This window comes from Panthera uncia, chromosome D1, assembly GCF_023721935.1.
Source record: "Panthera uncia isolate 11264 chromosome D1, Puncia_PCG_1.0, whole genome shotgun sequence".
In the NCBI taxonomy this organism is placed as follows: domain Eukaryota; kingdom Metazoa; phylum Chordata; class Mammalia; order Carnivora; family Felidae; genus Panthera; species Panthera uncia.
The window spans coordinates 13,138,993-13,158,495 of NC_064808.1; the positions used below are offsets into that span (position 1 = coordinate 13,138,993).

Here is a 19,503-nt window from a genome sequence, read left to right on the forward strand (position 1 = left end):
ACAGCGCTTTCTCCATAATATAAAAAGGTAAGCAGTAATTATTTTACCCTGCTTATTTTATGGCACTGTATATGTGTAATTTAAGATTCAAAAGTCATTGGGGCGCCTGGGTGGCTCGGTTGGTTAAGTGTCCGACTTTGGCTCAGGTCATGATCTAACGGTTGGTGGGTTCAAGCTTTGCATCGGGCTCTGTGCAGACAGCTCAGAGCCAGGAGCCTGATTCAGATTTTGTGTCTCTTTCCCTCTTTGTCTTACCCCACTCGTGCTCTGTCTCTTTCTCTTTCTCAAAAACAAATAAACATTAAAAAAATTTTAAATAAAAAGAATCAAAAGTCATGAAGCAAAATACTTTCTTCTAATCAGATCCCTTTATGAGATAAATCTTCTGAATTTGAAATATAATGACAAGAAGAGTTCTAATTATGGAATAAAAATTAAAGCATAGTATCATAAGCGTCAAATTAGTTTATGTAGGAACTATACAATCTATAACTACAAGTAATCAATCCTTCATTTTCATAACAGAAAGTGAGATATAAAATGGACACAAAATCCTCTTGCCACTGTAAAAAGTTTTCTATTTCTTAGTTGTATTTATATTATTAGAATATTAAATTCAAAACTGTGTTTCCTAGAGAATGTTCTATGAAGCCCATTGAGGGCTTTTTTTCTTTTTTTGAGTATAGTTGCCATACAAATGCACAATGTTGCATTCGTTTCAAGTGCACAACATAGTGATTCAACAACTCTATACCATATGCTCTGCTCACCACAAGTGTAGCCACCATCTGTCACAAGACAATGCTGCAAAGCCCATTCGTTTTGATTAAGAGAATGGACTCTGGCATTATATGGGTGAATTTGAAGTCTGGTTGCATCCTGCCTTCCTGATATTGGGCAAGTTACTTAACCCCTCTATGCCTCTGCCTCTTTAAGCAACATGTGAACAGTAACAGTGCCCATTTCATTTAGAATGCAATAAAATGAGAGGTACCGGGGTGGCTCAGTCAGTTAAGCATCCCACTTTGACTTAGATCTCACCATTGGTAAGTTCGAGCCCCGCATCAGGATCTCTGCTGTCAGCTCAGAGTCTGCTTTGGATCCTCTGTCTCCCTCTCTCTCTGCCCCTCTCTCCCAGCATTCTCATGCACTCTCTCTCTCTTGCAAAAATAATCATTAAAAAATTTATAGAATGCAATAAAATGAAATTACGTGGGGAAATCCATTAACAGGGTGGTTAGCACATAATAAATGTTCCAAACTTGTTAACAGTAAAAAATAGTTTCAAATAATCAGGACTCTCCACTCTGCATAGCTATGCTCATCCCTGCTAAAATAGAAACATTGGTAAAGGAAGAACTGAACTTCCCATAAGACTGCAAAATACCATTACTTGTTTTTTTTTAATTTTTTGCTTTATTTATTTTTCAGAAGAGAGAGAGAGAGAGAGAGAGAGAGAGAGAGAGAGAGCATGAGCTGGAGTGGGTGGGGGCAGTGCAGAGAAAGAGGGAGGCACAGAATCGGAAGCAGGCTCCAGGCTCTGAGCCATCAGCACAGAGTCCGACCAGGGCTTGAACTCACGAACTATAAGATCATGGCCTGAGCTGAAGTGGGACATTTAACCGACTGAGCTACCCAGGCGCCCCTACCATTAATTGTTAATAAAGAGAATATATCAGTTTCAGAAAGGAAAATAATCAAAGGAAGTTATCTCTGAGGATGCTTTCATATATTAAATAGGATTTGAGTTAGACTTTCACATTTAATTTTTCTCCTGTATTTACATACACAAGTCTACTTCTCTTATTAGCTTAAAGTACAGAACCCTGGCACAGATGGGGGAAAAAAACTAAAAATGAAAGCCCATTAAATTAGAATGTTTTTTAAAAATTTTTCCGTAGGTTTTGCTGCTGGTTTAGATCTATACAGCAGGAAGAGTTCACTAATTTCAAACTCAGTTTTCCTGCCAGAACACTACCCTGTACATTCATTCTCTCCCCCATTAGATTAAGAAAAGATTATTTCAGGGCAGGACAGAAGATGAGCAAAGTTCAAAAGAAAAAAAAAAGATGTATGTTAAAATCATAATAATGAATACAATAAGTATGATCATTATCATAAAAATGCTTAATCAAACTATCACTTATTTTAAGTACACTGATTAAACTATGTTACTTACTCCACAAACAACCCTTCAAGCTACATGATATCATTACAGCCTATATTTCCAACCAAGGAAAGTTGAGCTCTGATCCTTTAAATAAAGACATATCACCAGACTATATCAAATTTGAATTGTAGGTCACTCAATATCAAGTTCTTTTTTCAGTGAACTTGAATCTAGTTGATTACAGCTTGCTGAAATCAATGGGAAATCATTTTTGCCATTACCTGTGAGGAAGTATTTAAAAACCGTTCACCCATGTAAGCCCTTGACTAGCTACTGGAATATGAAACTAAATAAGCACACGAGGGCATTTTGTTCCTAGAGTGTTTTATTTATTTTTTTCTTAAAAGTAAAAATAATGCAATGATTCTATGATACCTCAAATTCTGATGAGCTCTTACATTGGATGTCGCTTCCTTAAGAAACTGTTGGGGCATCTGGGTGGCTCAGTCGGTTAAGCGTCCGAATTCGGCTCAGGTCATGATCTCACGGTTCGTGAGATCGAGCCCCGTAACAGGCTCTGTGCTGACAGCTCAGAGCCTGGAGTCTGCTTTGGATTCTGTGTCTCCCTCCCTCTCTGCCCCTCCCCTGCTCATGCTCTGTCTCTCTCTGTCTCAAAAATAAAAACATGGGCACCTGGGTGTCTCAGTTGGCTGAGCGTCCGACTTCGGCTCAGGTCATGATCTCGCAGTTCGTGAGATCAAGCCCTGCATCAGGCTCTGGTGCTGACAGCTTGGGGCCTGGAGCCTGCTTCAGATTCTGTGTCCTTCTTTCTCTCCGCCCCACCCCTGCTTGTGCTCTGTCTCTCTCTGTCTTTCAAAAATGAATAAACATAATTTTTTTTATTTAAAAAATATAAATAAAAAAACATTAAAAACATTTTTAAGAAATTGTCTTACACTCTCCTAACACCTCGTACTTCTCTCTACATAGATTGCACATTCCCAGGAACACCTGACTGCTGACTTCTGTAGGCTCTGTACAGACGGAAACTGAGCTCATGTTATTTACCATTAGTATCCTCAGTATACTCTGTATTGAATACACTCAGGATTTATTCATAATAAACCACACACACACACACACACACACACACACACACTATATATATATATATATACATATACATACATACATATATATATATATATATATATATATTTGTTCCTGTACATATTTGTTCCTGTATATATTTGTTCCTATATAATATATGTTCATCAAACATATCTGGGTCACTGAAAATTCAATTCTTTTTCCATTGCAATTTTTTCTGAGGAACTTCTGGAGAAAGAAATATATAGGAAAGATGATATAAAATCATGAAACTTTTGAGAAGATATAAAACGGGGGAGATAACTGCCAAAGTGTGAAAAGAGGAGAAAACAAAGAAAGATCAGCAAAACAAAGGTAGAGATGATGGCAAGAGAGGATGTGGGGAGCATGCGCTCAGTCCCAGTTTATAGAACATATTATTTGAACCTGAAACGTCCAGGACCTTGCCCCTCCTCTTGACCGCTCTGAGCCATAAACAGAGAGGAACCAAGAGAGGGCTTTTATCTTCAGGGTATGCAGTGAAAAATTAAAGTCAGAATAGAGGATTCACTGAACTAAGGAGGGAGGCACTGAGGACGTGTGAAAAGTCAGATAGGCCAAGTATAAATTGTAAATTGCTTCAGTCTTGTGGGATCTGTCCGAGGTGGGAGGAGCCGGCTCTTAAAAGAAGAAAGGGGGGTTGTATTGGAGGAAAAGGAAGGCAAATTTGGAGTCTGAGAAACTGAGGAAGAGACTCAAAACTCATGGCGATACGGGTTTCGGAGTCTGTGACCATCTACGTAAAAGGTCACAGTTTGGCATTAATGAAGGCTAGCTGAAAATCACAAAAAGTGATGCGGTGTCTTTGGATGCAGGGTGGTGGCAGAGAGAGCAAACTTAGGTGGTCTAAAAATGCTTACTTATTGAAGAAGCGGGGTAGAATCCATCTACAGTGCATTTAGTGTTGTGCTTCCCAGTGGTTAGTCGGCTGTAGATATTTAGAAGACAGCTGACCCTTGAATAACAGTTTGAAACGCACGGGTCCACTCGTTCACTGTATGTGGGGGTTTTTTTTTTGCAGTAGATGCTATAAATGTGTTTTCTTTTTCTTCTGATTTTATTTCTCTAGCTTACTTTGTTTTTTAAAATATTTATTTATTTTTGAGAGACAGACAGAGACCGAGTATGCACGAGGGGGAGAGGCAGAGAGACAGGGAGACAGACTATGATGCAGGCTCCAGGATCTGAGATGTCAGCACAGAGCCCGACGCAGGGCTTGAACTCACAAACCATGAAACCATGGCCTGAGCCAAAGTCAGACGCTCAACCAACTGAGCCACCCAGGCGTCCCTCTCTAGCTTACTTTATTGTATGACTACAGTATATAATACCTATAACATACAAAACATGAGCTAATTGACTGTTTATGTTAGTAACTAAGTTTTGAGGGAGTCAAAAGTTATACCCAGATTTTTGACTGCCTGGGATGGGCTTGGTGCATTTTTCAAGGGTCAACTGTATATATTCATAATACACAGTATTGATTCAAAGTAAGCTATAATATATATTAAAAATATGTATCGATGGATATCTTTATAATTTATATGAAAAGTATATTGTATATTAATTATATATTCAGAAATGCATACTTAGAGGTAAAAGTAAGGTATACAAAAACAGATTTCATATTTTGTCTGGCATTAGATGTGTCAACCCTAAGATCAAATTCCCTCACACCTTTTATTTTCCATTTTCCTTGTTTAATTACTCCATAAAAGCCCTAAACTTATCTGATTATTCCTAAAGTCCTAACATTTGGAATATAAACAGAATTATTAAGATTTTGGAGAGGGGCATGGTAGGGTTAAGGACGTATTACATCAAAATCTTATATAATTTATTTTACATTCCGAACATATGACTTACTATGTGTGGTACATGATTTCTAACACAACTGTATATGATATGTTAAATGAAGTCTTTTTCTCTGATGGAATCTGGGCAATATTCCCTATTTTCCTGATCAGATTCTAAGTCTCTTTCCCAGTTAGTGAGCAGCCAAGACTGACCTGAGGCAGGGCCTGGCTATGCAGTCCTACTGACCACCTTGCCCTGTGGTTATCTGAGATGGAGTTCACAGAGGAAACATCAAACCAAACATGAAAGAATCATACAAATTGATTGGAAATTAGAAGGTGCTAGGCATGAACACCTGGGTGGCTCAGTCGGTTAAGCATCCAACTACAGCTCAGGTCATGATCTCGTGGTTTACAGGTTCCAGCCCCACATTGGGCCCTCTGCTTTTAACATGGAGACCACTTCAGATTTTCTGTCCCCCTTGCTCTCTGTCCCTCCCCCGTTTATGTGTGTTCTCTCTCTCTCACTCTCTCTCTCTCAATAATAAACATTAAAAAAAGAAGGTGTTAGGCAGAAAAAAAAAGACAAATAATGTACTGTAGATACCAGATCAATCAGGAAAGAGACACATTCCTCATTAGAGAACGTCCTGTATTAATTAGTGCAGTTCTTATCCTAAGAATAGGCTACCTGATGCGTTTTGTTTTTATTTTATTGTTGTTTGTTTTGCTGTGTTATCCATTTATATATGTTATTAATAGCAGCAGGAAGATTAGTGTTTAAGATTACTTTCTGTTTTTGTGTACTGGAATTTGGAGATGTTGGATTTGAAATATATCACCAACAATAGAAAACAAAAAACAGAAAAACTGGATATCTATCCTGTGTCAGTGGATTTGAAATCATCTATTTAATATGTCCCATTCTGCAATGGGCCCAGCAGTTGAAGAGAATTCTAAGCCTTGAAATCATTTTCTTTGTAGATGGAATCTAAAGGACAATATCCTCCAAGAGGGAATCACACTACATTAATGGATTTCATCCTGCTTGGCTTTTCTGATGTTCCTGACCTCCAAGAGTTTCTTTTTGGGGTGTTTTTGATAATTTATGTGATTATTCTGATGGGAAATAGCCTCATTATCATAATAACGCAGATTGATCCCTCCCTCCGGACTCCCATGTATTTTTTCCTTGGGAACTTTTCTTCCTTGGAAATATGTTATGTGTCAGTCACTGTCCCCAGATTATTAACAGATCTTTGTAGACAAAGTAGAAGTATTTCCTTTCTGGCCTGTGCTACACAAATGTATTTCTTTCTGGTCTTTGGAGCCACCGAGTGCTTTATTTTGACTGCAATGGCTTATGACAGGTATGTCGCCATTTGCAACCCCTTACTCTACCCTCTCATCATGAACAATAGGCTGTGTATCCAATTGGCAGCTGGCTGTTGGATCACTGGAATTCCAGTACACATAGGGTTCACCTACCTAATCTTCTCTCTACCCTTCTGTGGGTCCAATCAGTTGAATCACTTTTTCTGTGACATACCTCCAATACTTAAGCTTGCCTGTGGGGATACTTTTACGATTGAGATATTGGTTTATACAATTGCTGTTCTAGTTGTCACTATTCCTTTTATGTTGATTTTCGGATCTTATGTGAAAATAATCTCAACCATCCTGAAGCTGCCATCAGCCGCTGGGCGAGCCAAGGCATTCTCTACGTGTTCTTCCCACCTTGTGGTTGTGGCTTTATTCTTTGGATCAGGCATCATTTCGTATTTGAGACCAAAGTCCAGCCATTCAACAGGAATGGACAAATTGCTTTCTCTCTTTTACAGCATTGTGACACCAATGTTTAATCCCATAATATATTGTCTGAGAAACAAAGATGTTTTGGTGGCACTCAAAAAATTCTTACCAAAATGGATTGTAATATGACTCAAAAACATAGCTTTGTAAAATCTATTTTCTTATTTATCACAGTCTCCATCGATTCATGTTGGTTCGTCTCCAACTTTTCCAGGACTCTTAATTATTCTATTGAAGTGTTGCCATATTCTTATCTCATATTAAATAAACTCAGCAGTTATTTTTTAATGTTTATTTATTTATTTTGAGAGATAGAGATAGAGAGAGAGAGACAGCATGAGTGGTGGACAGGCAGAGAGAGAGAGAGAAAGAGAGAATCCCAAACAGGCTCTGTGCTGTCAGCCCCAGAGCCTGATGCTGGGTTCAAACTCATGAACCATGAGATCATGACTTGACCCAAAATCAAGAGTCTGACACTTAACCTACTGAGCCAGCTAGGCGCCCCACAGTTGTTATTTTTAAACAGTATATTAATACCACATTTAATCCAAAGTATTGAAATATTTAAAACAACACATAGGAGTTATTAAAGGTGCTGTTGCTGTTGCTTTTTGGTAAGATTCCAGAATATGGCCAACATTTTCTATTTCACAGAAAGATTATTCATTTTTCTGTCTCCAGTCTCAACATATTATATGAAAAATATTAGACATCTAGTTAACTTTGTTACATGGAAAGGATGACAAATAATAAAAGTTGAACTACTGATATTTTATCTGCTCATGATTAGTAATCACCTTCTAATCAGGTGAGGTCATGTAAAGAAAGGAAGGATTTGAATCCAATGGTACTAAGTACAGTTGACATGTTACAGATAATTCACATTCAATCTGTTTTTTATTGGTGAATCATCAGCTATTCCCTAAAGCTGAATTCACATATGGAAAAGGGGGCCACATTATTTCCTTTCCAGGATCCAGTCTTCCTCCAGAATGTTAACTAATTTACTTTACTTTTGTCATGTTAATTAGAAGACTTGATGGTAATTTGGACATATAGATTGTAAATGTATAGAAATGATGCAAATGTGGGGAGAAAGAGATAACAGTTTTGGGTAATTGAAATGAGTTTTATATAAAACTATCAAAATGTTAGCTCTGGTGGAGCACCTGGTGGCTCAGTTGGATAAGCGTTCAACTTCAGCTCTTGTCATGATCTCATGGCTCCAGAGTTCGACCCCCACGTTGGGCTCTGTGCTGACAGCTCAGAGCCTGGACCCTGCTTTGGATTCTGTGTCTCCCTCTCTCTCTGCCCCTCCCTCACTCGTGCTCTGTCTCTGTCTCTCAAAAATAAATAAAAGTTAAAAAAAAATGTTAGTTCTGGGCTGTGTGAGTTACATTTCTTATCTCTTCCTCCCTTCTTAAAGTAGAAATCAGCAATTTCCCTTATTTCTTTTTTTAAAAGAAACTTTCCAGTGTCTTAATGACAAAGAAATAGCTGTGTGGGAAGACAGGAAAGAGTAAATCTGAACATTAAAGAAGCAAAATTTGATAAAACTCCTATTAGTCAATACTGTTCTTCCCATATCTCTTTCCTCCACACCATCCCGAATTCTGTAAACCTCTGGGCACCAACCATTCCAGGCCCTTGGGTATTCCCAGCAAGCCTTCCATAATATTCCTTTGAAAATACAGAGTACCTTCACTCCCCCCTTCACCTTCTCCATCACCATACTGCATTTATCACCAGAGTTCTTTAGAAGGAATAAGAGAGTGTATATAACACAACTTCCCTATGATTCTTCCCTGGCATAAAACTTCAACTTAAAGGAAAAAAAGAAAGAAAGAAAAGAAAAGAAAAACAAATGCTAAGAAACAATTATCAAGGTCATCATTGTATAATTTTAGCAAAGCTGGGTCACATTTTTGTAACTCTCACAATATTTCAACCTTTTTCATTATTATTACACTTGTTATGGTGATCTGTGGTCAGCAATCTTTGATGTCTTGGGGTTCCATGACTGCACTCATGTAAGAAGGCAAGTTTAACCAATGAATGTAGTGTGTGTTCTGAAAGCTCCACCGGCTGGTCGTTCACCTGTCTCTCTTCCTCTCCTCAGGCCTCCCTATTCCTTAAGACACAAGAATAGTGAAATTACACCTGTTGATAATCCTACAATGGCCTCTAAGTGTTCAAGTGAAAAAAAAAAATCACACTTTAAATAGAAAGCTTAGAAATGATTCAGCTTAGTGAGGAAGGTGTGCTTAATGCCAAAAATAGGCTGACAGGCCTCTTGTACCAAACAGCCAAGTTTGTAAATGCAAAAGAGAAGTTCTTAAAGGAAATTAAAAGTGTTTCTCCATTGAACCCAGAAATGATAAGAAAGTGAAACAGCCTTATTGTTGACGTGGAGAAAGTTTTAGTTGTCTGGATAGAAGATCAAACCAGCCACGACATTCCCTTATCCCAAAGCTTATCCGAGAGCAAGGCTCTGACTCTCTCCAGTTCTATGAAGGCTGAGAGAGGTAAAACTAGAAAAAAAGTCCGAAGCTAGCAGAGGTTGGTTCATGAGGTTAAAGGAAAGAAAACGTGTCCATAACATCAAAGGGCAAGGTAAAGCAACAGAAGCTGATACAGAAGCTTCAGCAAGTTACCAACAAGATCTAGCTAAGATACTAATGAAGGTGGCCTCACTCAACAACAGATTTTTCACCAGAGATGAAACAGCTTTCTACTGGAAGAAGATGCCATCTAGGACTTTCACAGCGGGAGAGGAGAAGTCAATACCTGACTTCAAAACTTCAAAGGACAGGCTGACTCTATCTCATTAGGGGCTAATGCAGCTGCTCGCTTTAAGTTGAAACCAGTCCTCATTTACCATTCTGAAGGTCCTAAGGCCCTTAGGAATTATGCTAATTATGCTAAATCTACTCTGCCTGTGCCCTAGAAATGGGACAACACAGTCTGGATGACAGCACATCTGTTTCCAACGTGGTTTACTGACTATTTTACGCCTACAGTTGAGACCTACCACTCAAAAAAAAAAAAAAAAAAGACTTCGTTCAAGCTACTACTGCCCATTGACCATGCATCTGATCATCTGAGAGTTTTGATGGAGATGGACAAGATTAGTGTGGTTTCCATGCCTGCTAAGACAATTTAGCAGCTCATGGATCAAGTAATAATTATAACTTCCAAGTTTTATTATCTAAGAAATGCATTTTGTGAAGTGATAGCCGCCGTAGATAGGGATCCCTTTGATGGACCTGGGAAAAGTAAACTGAAAAACCTTCTGGAAAGGACTCACCATTCTGCCTTTAGTGGAGGAAGTAGTGGGATTCAAGACTTTAGTGTAGGGGGCCACCCAGATGGCTCAGTCGGTTGAGCGTCCAATTTCAGCTCAGGTCATGATCTCATGGTTCATGGGTTCGAGTCTTGATTCAAGCCCTCTGCTGTGAGTGCAGAACCCACTTTGGATCCTCTGTTCCCTCTCTCTCTGCCCCTACTCCATTCATACATGTTGCATGCTCTCTCTTCTTCTGTCTCTCTCTCTCTTTCTCTCTCGCTCTCTCTCTCTCTAAAATAAATAAACACTTAAAAAAGAAAAATTTAGGGGCACCTGGGTGGCTCAGTCTGTTAAGCATCTGACTTCAGCTCAGGTCATGATCTCGTGGTTTCTGAGTTCTGGCCCCGTATGGGACTCTGTGCTGACAGCTCAGAGCCTGGAGCCTACTTCGCATTCTGTGTCTCCCTCTCTTTCTGCTCCTCCCCCGCTCATGTTCTGTCTCTCAAAAATAAATAAACTTTAAAAAAATTTTAAAAGAAGACTTTGATGAAGGAAGTAACTGCAGATGTGGAGGGAATAGCAAGAGAGCAAGAATGAGAGGAGGGGCCTGAACGGGTGACTAAATTGCTGCCATCTCATGATCAAACTAACGAATGAGGAGGTGTTCTTCATGGATGAATAAAGAATGTGTTTTGTTTTGTTTTGTTTGAAATGGAAGCTACTCCTGGTGAAGCTTTAAAGATTGTTGGATTGACAACAAAAGATTTAGAACAGTACATAAACGTAGGTGATAAAGCTACAGCAGGTTTTGTGAGGATTGACTCCAATTTGGAAAGTGGGAAAGTGGGAAAGTGGGTAAATGCTAATGAACAGCATCACGTGTGACAGGGAGATCATTACTGAAAGAAAGAGTCTATCGATGCAGCAAATGTCATTGTTGTCTTAACTTAAGAAATTGCCACAGCCACCCCAGCCTTCAGCACAGCACCCTGATCAGTCAGAAGCCATGAACACTGAGACAAGAATCCACCAGCAAAAAGATTATGACTCGTTGAAAGTTGAGATGATGGTTAGCATTTTTTAGCAATAAAGTATTTTTATTATTATTTTTTAATATTTAGTTTATTTTGCCTTATTGCAATATTCAATTCATTACTGTGGTCTGGAACTGCACCCACAATGTCTCTGAGGTGTCCCTATAACTAACTTTGAAGGAGATCTATCCTTGCAATGCAAATAAAGCCTGCTGAAAGCAGGGCTAAACAGGTGTATGGTAGAGACTCTGTTCTGTACCTTGGATCTTGGGCCCGGGCACTGAGAGGTGGCGGCATCTTCAAGGCCATCACAAGGTGGTAGGAAAACAGAGCCAAAGCTGAGTCTGAACCAAGCCTCTAGGGAAACCTATTAGGATGGGTTGGGGCTTAGTGGTGTAAACAGCCAAATCTGCCAGCTGGCTGTATCTTATCCTGAATGGTGCCTGTCTTTTGTCATTCTTGAGTTTAGGTATAATTTTGATTAATGCTAGTGTCTGCTCTCCATGTGCTATAAGGAAGCAAAAGTAGATTTATGTCCATGCTCTGCATGACGTACTAAAGGGGGGAGAAATGCATCCTCACACACAGCATAGTAGTGCCACCAGGGATTTGAACACATTAGCTGTGGTCCTGGAATCATAGGCTGGGATTAGATTGCCACCAATGGACAGATTTAAGGTTAGATCAGTGTGCTTGATCTGGACTCAGATGCAAATGAATCCTTGAAAAGCAGATTGGGATTATGCGAGCCGTGGTTTTGCTATGAATGAGGCGGCATTTGCTCAAGCTTGTCAGACAGAAGTATAATGTTTGCTTATAACTGAAACTATGACAGATTATCCAATTTGCATTATAGGGAGAAGGAAGATAATATTATACAATTTAGTGTAAAGATACACATACATGGGATTCCATGAGTGTGCACGCGTATGTGTGTGTGTAAATAAACCCAATATTTGTATGTTGAAATCTTATCTCCTAATACTTCAGAAGGTAACTGTACATGGAGACAGGATCTTTGAGGAGGTAATTAACTTAAAATGACGTTGTATTGCTTATGACTGTTAATCTTACAGGAAGAGATTAAGACACTGACATGAGAAAAAAAAATCACGGAGACAATGAATGAATGAAAACTGTCCACCTACAAATGTAGGAGGGAGGCTTCAGGAGAAGTCAACCCTGGCATCACCTTGACCTTAGGCTTCTCATGTCTGGAGCTGTGAGAAAATAATATATATATATTTTTTTGTTTAAGCAACCTGCCTGTGGTACTTTGCAATGCAGCCCTAGCAAAACAATACAACCAATATGGCATATATACGTGTGTTTACATGCACGTATGTGTTTTTCTGTGGATATATATGTTTAAACATAGTATATATATATGTATATTTTATATATATATGTATATTATATATATATATAATTTTATTAAGAAGTGATAAACTTAAAAATAAAACAGTCGATTGTTTTAGTTGCAAAATGGGTTTATTCAATGTAGCAGAGAATTGTACTTTGGGCCATGCAAGCTATGGTAAAAAAAACATTGGCAAGTCCAGAGAAAGAGGAGAAGGACAACTCTTTTATAAAAGACAGAGAGAGTTGGGAAGGGCTCTTGTAAACAAAAGTCTTTAGGAGTAAATTGAGAGTTCAAGTATAGTGGTTTTGCATTGTGTGGGTTGTGACAGTCCTTGGCTGGCTGGGCTGTAGTCAGGGGAGGAGGAAACCTTTCTTCCTCTTGCTGGGGTAGTAAAGTCTGGAATTCATCCTTTTGGGAATACAAGATACATCTCTTCCTTTTGGTTCTGTTGACCACAAGTGGAAGGACATAAGTGCTCTCCCTGCTGGCCTCTTGATTCCCATCTTAAATGAGTTTCCCTTTATTCAATTTCACAGAAGCAAATGGATGACAGTTTCTGCTTGTGTAAAAACTGCTTTGGTGGTGAGTTGACTATGATCTTTATTTAAAAATGTCCCAAAATAACAGAAATACACTAATTAATGAAAACAAATCACTTGAATCATAGCTTTTTGTCTGAAGACAGTTCCATTAATTTTCATTTCTTTCAATTTAAAGTTTAGTGTGAAAAGTATACTTTATTGGCAAACCAGCTTTTACCAAACATTCTTTTCATTGCATCTTTCACATCTTTGTTCCTCAAACTATAGATGATGGGATTCAGCATAGGAATCACAATCGTGTAAAATACTGACACTATCATATCATGATCCAAAGCATAGCTGGAATTAGGTCTCACATACATGAAGAGAACCGTACCGTGAAAAATTGATACTCCAGTTAGGTGAGAGCCACACGTGGAAAAGACCTTCCGCCTCCCTTCAGCGGAATGCATCCTCAGAATGGCCAACAGAATAAAACCATAGGAGACCAGGACTATGAGGATAGTGGATATCTCAATAGATCCCGCAAAGTAAAAGACTAGCAGTTGATTTATGTGAGTGTCAGAACAAGAAATAGCGAGGAGAGGAGGGATGTCACAAAAGACATGTTTAATTTCATTGGATGCACAGAAGGATAGACTAAAAGTAGCCACAGTGTGTAAAGTAGCATGCAGAAAGCCACCAACATAGCAGGAAATTATGAGCGGCATGTAGACTCTGGGTGACATTCTAACTGAATACAGGAGAGGGTTGTAGATTGCTACATAGCGATCATAAGCCATTGCAGCTAAGATAAAACATTCCGTGGTTCCGAAAGTAACAAAGAGAAACATCTGTGCTGCACATCCAAGGAATGAAATGGCTTTATTCTCTGACAAGAAATTGACTAACATTTTTGGGGTGACAGCTGAAGAGTAGCAGGCATCCAGGAATGATAAGACACTCAGAAAATAGTACATAGGGTTGTGGAGCCGAGAATCCCCAATGACCAATAAAACCATTCCCAAGTTTCCCATCATCGTAAAAAGATAGATTGCTAGAAATAGGAAAAATAGGAAAACTTGCAGCTTAAAATCATTTGTGAAGCCCATCAATATAAATGTCGTGACTTCAGTTACATTTTCCATCTGAATCCTGTATAAATCTAAATCTGATGGCACTGCTGACATTTCAGATTTTATTTATAGGTTTTAAAGACAATACGTCTTTTTTTTTTCTTGGAAAATGCAATCTACTCAATCATAGCCTCATGTCTATTTCTTAGAAGGACATATTGATACCTTTGGCAGTCAAGGAATAGGCAGCAATGAAGAAGTTGGGTCCAAGTGGATGCATCACCCTGTTCAAACAAATTAAATAAATTATTTCATTTCATTGTTGGCTACACTTGCCATGTGAAAAATAGTGGCACTTCTTGTGCTTTGATTCCTAGTTTATTTTCTGCTAAATTTAATGCCCCTTAGTTTCATATTACATCATCTTAAAATTCAGAAAGATAAATAAATATAGGAATTTTGAATACAAAAAATATTATAAGACGAAGCACAGAGCTGAGTACTCTGAGTACTGATCCCAGATATTCTATGACATGCATGGAATGCCTTTCCTTAATGTGCACAGTTGGTAAAATGGGAGCAAATACACTTACATCACAAGATTGGATTGGGTTTGAATAACAAAACCAATGGCAAAATGTTTCCAGATTACCAGAAAATGGGATAAGTTGGACTTATCCAATTTGTTAGATGAGGCAGCCTTTTCCAAATAACTATTTGATGTTCTGTTTTCTGTTATCTCATTTCATTAGTATTTCTAGAACAGTAGTGAACAGAATGGAAGATCTAATGGAGCTACATGCACTTTGTTTGCAAACAAAACCAGAGTCATGTTGTTGTTGTTTCCTTGTTTGTCTACAGTTTTGTTTCTTGAAACACCTGACGGGAAGTTGCCCAGGTTTGGCTTCCATAGTTTATTTTACTGTTATTGTTTTTCAAATTTTAACTTAATATCAATTCAAGACTTTTCTGGACACGTATAGTTATTATCCCTGCAAAGTCCTGGAGTTGTGTTTTGAGACACATTCCTATGAAAACTAATTCATGGCCATTCCTTTACCATGTTATAGTTGCTTACCTGGAGTCTCTATATTTACTCTAAAATAAATATCAACTGATAATAGATAATAAAATTGTTTATTGAAGCTATTGCTAAGAGAATACAATCACCATGTAAGCCAAAATCTTGTGTTTTATTCCTGCTCTATTTTTCTATGCTGTCAAACTGTTTCTCATTCAGTGAAGTATGAAGAAAGGAAAGTGTAGAACAAACAAAATGTTGAAGAGTCATCAGTATCTGGACTGAAAACCTCCATCACTGAAGCAAAATGAAATAGTGCATCTACCATATTTAGGAGCAAGATTTCAGGATGGTGACTGCTGTTTTTCCTCAGAAAAATTGATAAAGGAGTGAAAAATCTGTGGTGCAAAGGACTAGGTTGAATTCAGTGACCTACAAATGATCTATATTCCTAACATAAAACACACTATATTTTTGTTATGTTGAGACTATATTATATATGATTATATATTATATCAAGAATATATACTGTATAGTATATACAATATACTATATTATATCAAGTAGAGAATGATAAAATTAAAAGTATCATCAGAAGGAAAAGAAATCTAGATTTCTTTATTTTCCCTAAAGAAATTCCTCCCAGATTCATGTGGAAAAATTGCTTAGTACATAGAATGAACAGCTTTTTAAGTGTGGAATTACCAGGGCTGCCTGGGTGGTTCAGTTGATTAAGCATCCGACTTCGGCTCAGGTCATGATCTCATGGTTCATGGGTTCAAGCCCCACATCAGGTTCTGTGCTGACAGCTCAGAGTCTGGAGCCTGCTTCAGATTCTGTGTCTACTCTCTCTGCCCCTCCCCTGTTCATGCTCTGTCTCTCTCTCAAAACTAAATATTAAAAAAATTAATAAATGTGGGTTTACCAGACCAAATATATATACACACACATATATATACACATATATATATGCATATATATATACATATATACATATATATATGCATATATATATACATATATATGTATATATGTATGCATATATATATGTGTGTGTATATATATATATATATATATATACTTGATCCTTAGAGAAATAAAGAGCAAAACAATGTAATTAAGTTAAATATTGACTTCTGTGTTAATTCATACAACTCATATATTACTCATGAAAAAACACATATGTAGGAATTAAGCAGATAGAAGCATGGTGAAAAGAAATTAAAATACGCAACCAAATTTAGAAAAATGTACGAATAGGTGGTCTAGTAAAAGAATCTATTAAAAAATACATGTTGACCTGACGTACATATGGGAAATTCCAACTTTACTACAATTCTAACCTTTACCTATGTGTCTGAAATACCACACTTATGGAAGGTAGAGAACATTATATTTGCTTGGACTCTAAAACCCTGAATTAAAATCTCAGATTTAACACCTAGTAAGACCTTAGACAAGTAACTTTATCCTCCTGACCGAAGAATAACTGAGATTGACCAAAATTTCTGTGGCTGTCTTGTTCAACTACATGAACATGATGTGATTGCAGAGTACTTATGTATAAGATGCACTAAGATATATTTTATTAAATGCAAGTGTTTGTTATATGTGAGAGATGCATACATATGAAATATGACTTCTAAATTTTATTTAACTACAGAAAAATAGAGAGTTATAAAACCATTTTTTTTTACATTTATTTAGTTTTGAGAAACAAAGTGAGACAAAGCGTGAGTGGGGGAGGGAGAGAGAGAGAGAGAGAGTAGAGACACAGAATCTGAAGCAGGCTCCAGGCTCCGAGCTGTCAGCATAGAGCCCGATGTGGGGCTCGAACTCACAGACCGTGAGATCATGACCTGAGCCAAAGTTGGACGCTCAACCGACTGAGCCACCCAAGTGCCCCTATAAAATCATTTTTTATCAAAGCATTGAGCAATGAAAGGATCCTGAGTATTTCTTCTTTTCTTAGGCATACATGTGTTATATGACACTTACATATTAAAATACCATCTCAGGGGCGCCTGGGTGGCTCAGTCGGTTGAGTGTCTGATTTCAGCTCAGGTCATGATCTCACAGTTTGCGGGTTCGAGCACCACGTCAGGCTCTGTGCTGACAGCTCAGAGACTGGAGCCTGCTTCAGATTCTGTGTCTTCTCCTCTCTCTGTCCCTCCCATGCTCATGCTCTATCTCTCTCTGTCTCTCAATAATAAATAAACGTTCAGAAAAAAAAATTAAATACCATTCTCATAAGTCTAACCCCAATGAATGCCAATATTCTATGGTATCAGACATCTTAAAATGCATCTCTGCCACTACATTGTTTTTGTTTGTTTGTTTCTTTTAAAGTTTATTTATTTTTGAGAGACAGAGAGCACAAGCAGGGGAAGGGCAGAGAGAGAGAGGGAGACACAGAATCTGAAACAGGCTCCCCACTCAGAGCTGTCAGCACAGAGCTCCACATGGGGCTCAAATCCATGAAGCATAAGATCATGACCTGAGCCTAAGTCAGACACTTAACCAACTGAGCCACCCGGGTGCCACTCTGCCACTGCTGCATTCTGACTTTGAGCATATCAGCAAGATAATTGTATGCTGACAATAAATCCCCCTCCTAATTTTGTCCATAATAATTTTCCATAACTCTTGATATCTGATCACATGTGTAGGACAAGTAGGTAGTTTATGAATGAAGTTATATTTTACTCCAAATAATGCTCCATTAGAGCAATTATGTACTTCACCGAAGGGAGCTGGAAGAATGATGGGCAAAAAAATACGAGGTGCATTTACTTCATCCAAGATGGCTCTTCATCAAACAGGCCTTCTGTCAACTATTATTTAAGGAAATAAGAACTGATTGTTTTTACATTTAGCCGATTTCACTTTGAGAGATAGAAGCTTAAAAGACGAAAATATTGATCCCAAATTAAAAAAAAAAAAAAAAGTCAATCTGGGCAACTAAAATCATGCCACGATCTCACTGTTCATGAGATAGAGCTTCAGGTCCAGCTCTGCACGAACAGCACAGAGCTTGCTTGGGATTCTCTCTCTCCCTCTCCCTCCACCACTCCCCTGCTCATGCTCTCCCTCAATCTTGCTCTCTCAAAGTGAATAAATAAACTTAAAAATTGTAGAATCTGGTTTGAGATTTGAGTTCATACCTTCTAAAATATTTTGCAAGTGACGAAAAACTTTTCCTCTTACCTGAGCCACTCACACAGTTAAGGTATACTATAAATATTAAGCCTTTGGATTTGTATACCTGGTTCTTGAACCTTTCTTGAAGTCCACGGTGATGCCCTAAGGACAAAACACACTAATTCTCTTCTGGGACAGAAAAGTAACAAGATGACTTAATTTTTTTCCATAATGAACAAGTGAATACTTTTGGAGTAATTAACTACATGAGAAAGATGATTATATGAATGCACTTTGGCCTCTGGTAAACATCATCCTCAGTGGGAAAAAAAAATATATGCCTAGAACTGGAAAGGAAATCAAATACTACAGGATGTAATCCTGGCTCTGATACTAAATAGCTATGTGCCATTGCGTGGATGACTTACATTCTCTGAATTCCAGTTTCCTTTTTCGGGGAATAACACCTATTTATTTCTCTCAAAATTCTGTAATATGTGCACAATGAACTGATAGGAAGGCACAACCTATAAGAGACTTTGAAATCATTTAATAAAGCTTACTATACTTATTTAATTTTAAATGGTATACTTCTAAGTGGTACGAGAGATATACATGAATAGAAAGTAATTACAAAACATATGGTGGAGTGTGCAGAGAGACATCATCTTTTACACAGTATAACATTAGAATATTAGAGATCTGACAGAGATACATGTCGAATTTCTTGCGTTGTTTAATATAACGGTCTTGCATTGTATTGGGGATCCCATATACTAATCTATATATTAGGACCTAGTTCTCTACTTAAAATTTTCTAATTGTAAACAATATATGGATGCCTGAACTGCACACTCAGAGGTTCTAAATTAGTAGTTAATGAATGTTGGCCATGGAATCTGGGTGAGAGAAGGAAAGAAAGAAAGAAAGAAGAAAAGAGAGAAAGAAAGAAAGAAAGAAAGAAAGAAAGAAAGAAAGGGAAAGATGAAGAAAGAAAAGAAGGGAGGGAGTGAGGAAGGAAGGGGGGGAGGAAGGAGGAAGAATTTGTAGGCATTCCAATGGGAAAGATGGTATTTGTAGCCAGCCCAGTTATGAACAAAGGATCTATTAAGTAAATGCAATTCCAAAATATCCACACATTCAATGTAACTCTAATTAAAATGAAAAAGGCATTTTTGCAGAAATGTACAGGGT

The 19,503-nt window shown here is 37.9% G+C and overlaps 2 protein-coding genes across 2 annotated transcripts; one reads left to right on the forward strand and one right to left on the reverse strand.

Annotated features, from left to right (window-relative positions):
* Positions 1 to 6,039: 6,039 nt before the first annotated feature.
* LOC125916073 (olfactory receptor 10AG1-like) lies at positions 6,040 to 6,996 on the forward strand. The gene has a single exon (XM_049622246.1). It carries the CDS (start codon positions 6,040 to 6,042, stop codon positions 6,994 to 6,996), a length of 957 nt encoding a protein of 318 aa, XP_049478203.1.
* Positions 6,997 to 13,268: 6,272 nt separating this feature from the next.
* On the reverse strand, positions 13,269 to 14,276 carry LOC125911446 (olfactory receptor 5T1-like). The gene has a single exon (XM_049615304.1). It carries the CDS (start codon positions 14,259 to 14,261, stop codon positions 13,269 to 13,271), a length of 993 nt encoding a protein of 330 aa, XP_049471261.1. The 5' UTR covers positions 14,262 to 14,276.
* Between the last annotated feature and the right edge of the window lie 5,227 nt (positions 14,277 to 19,503).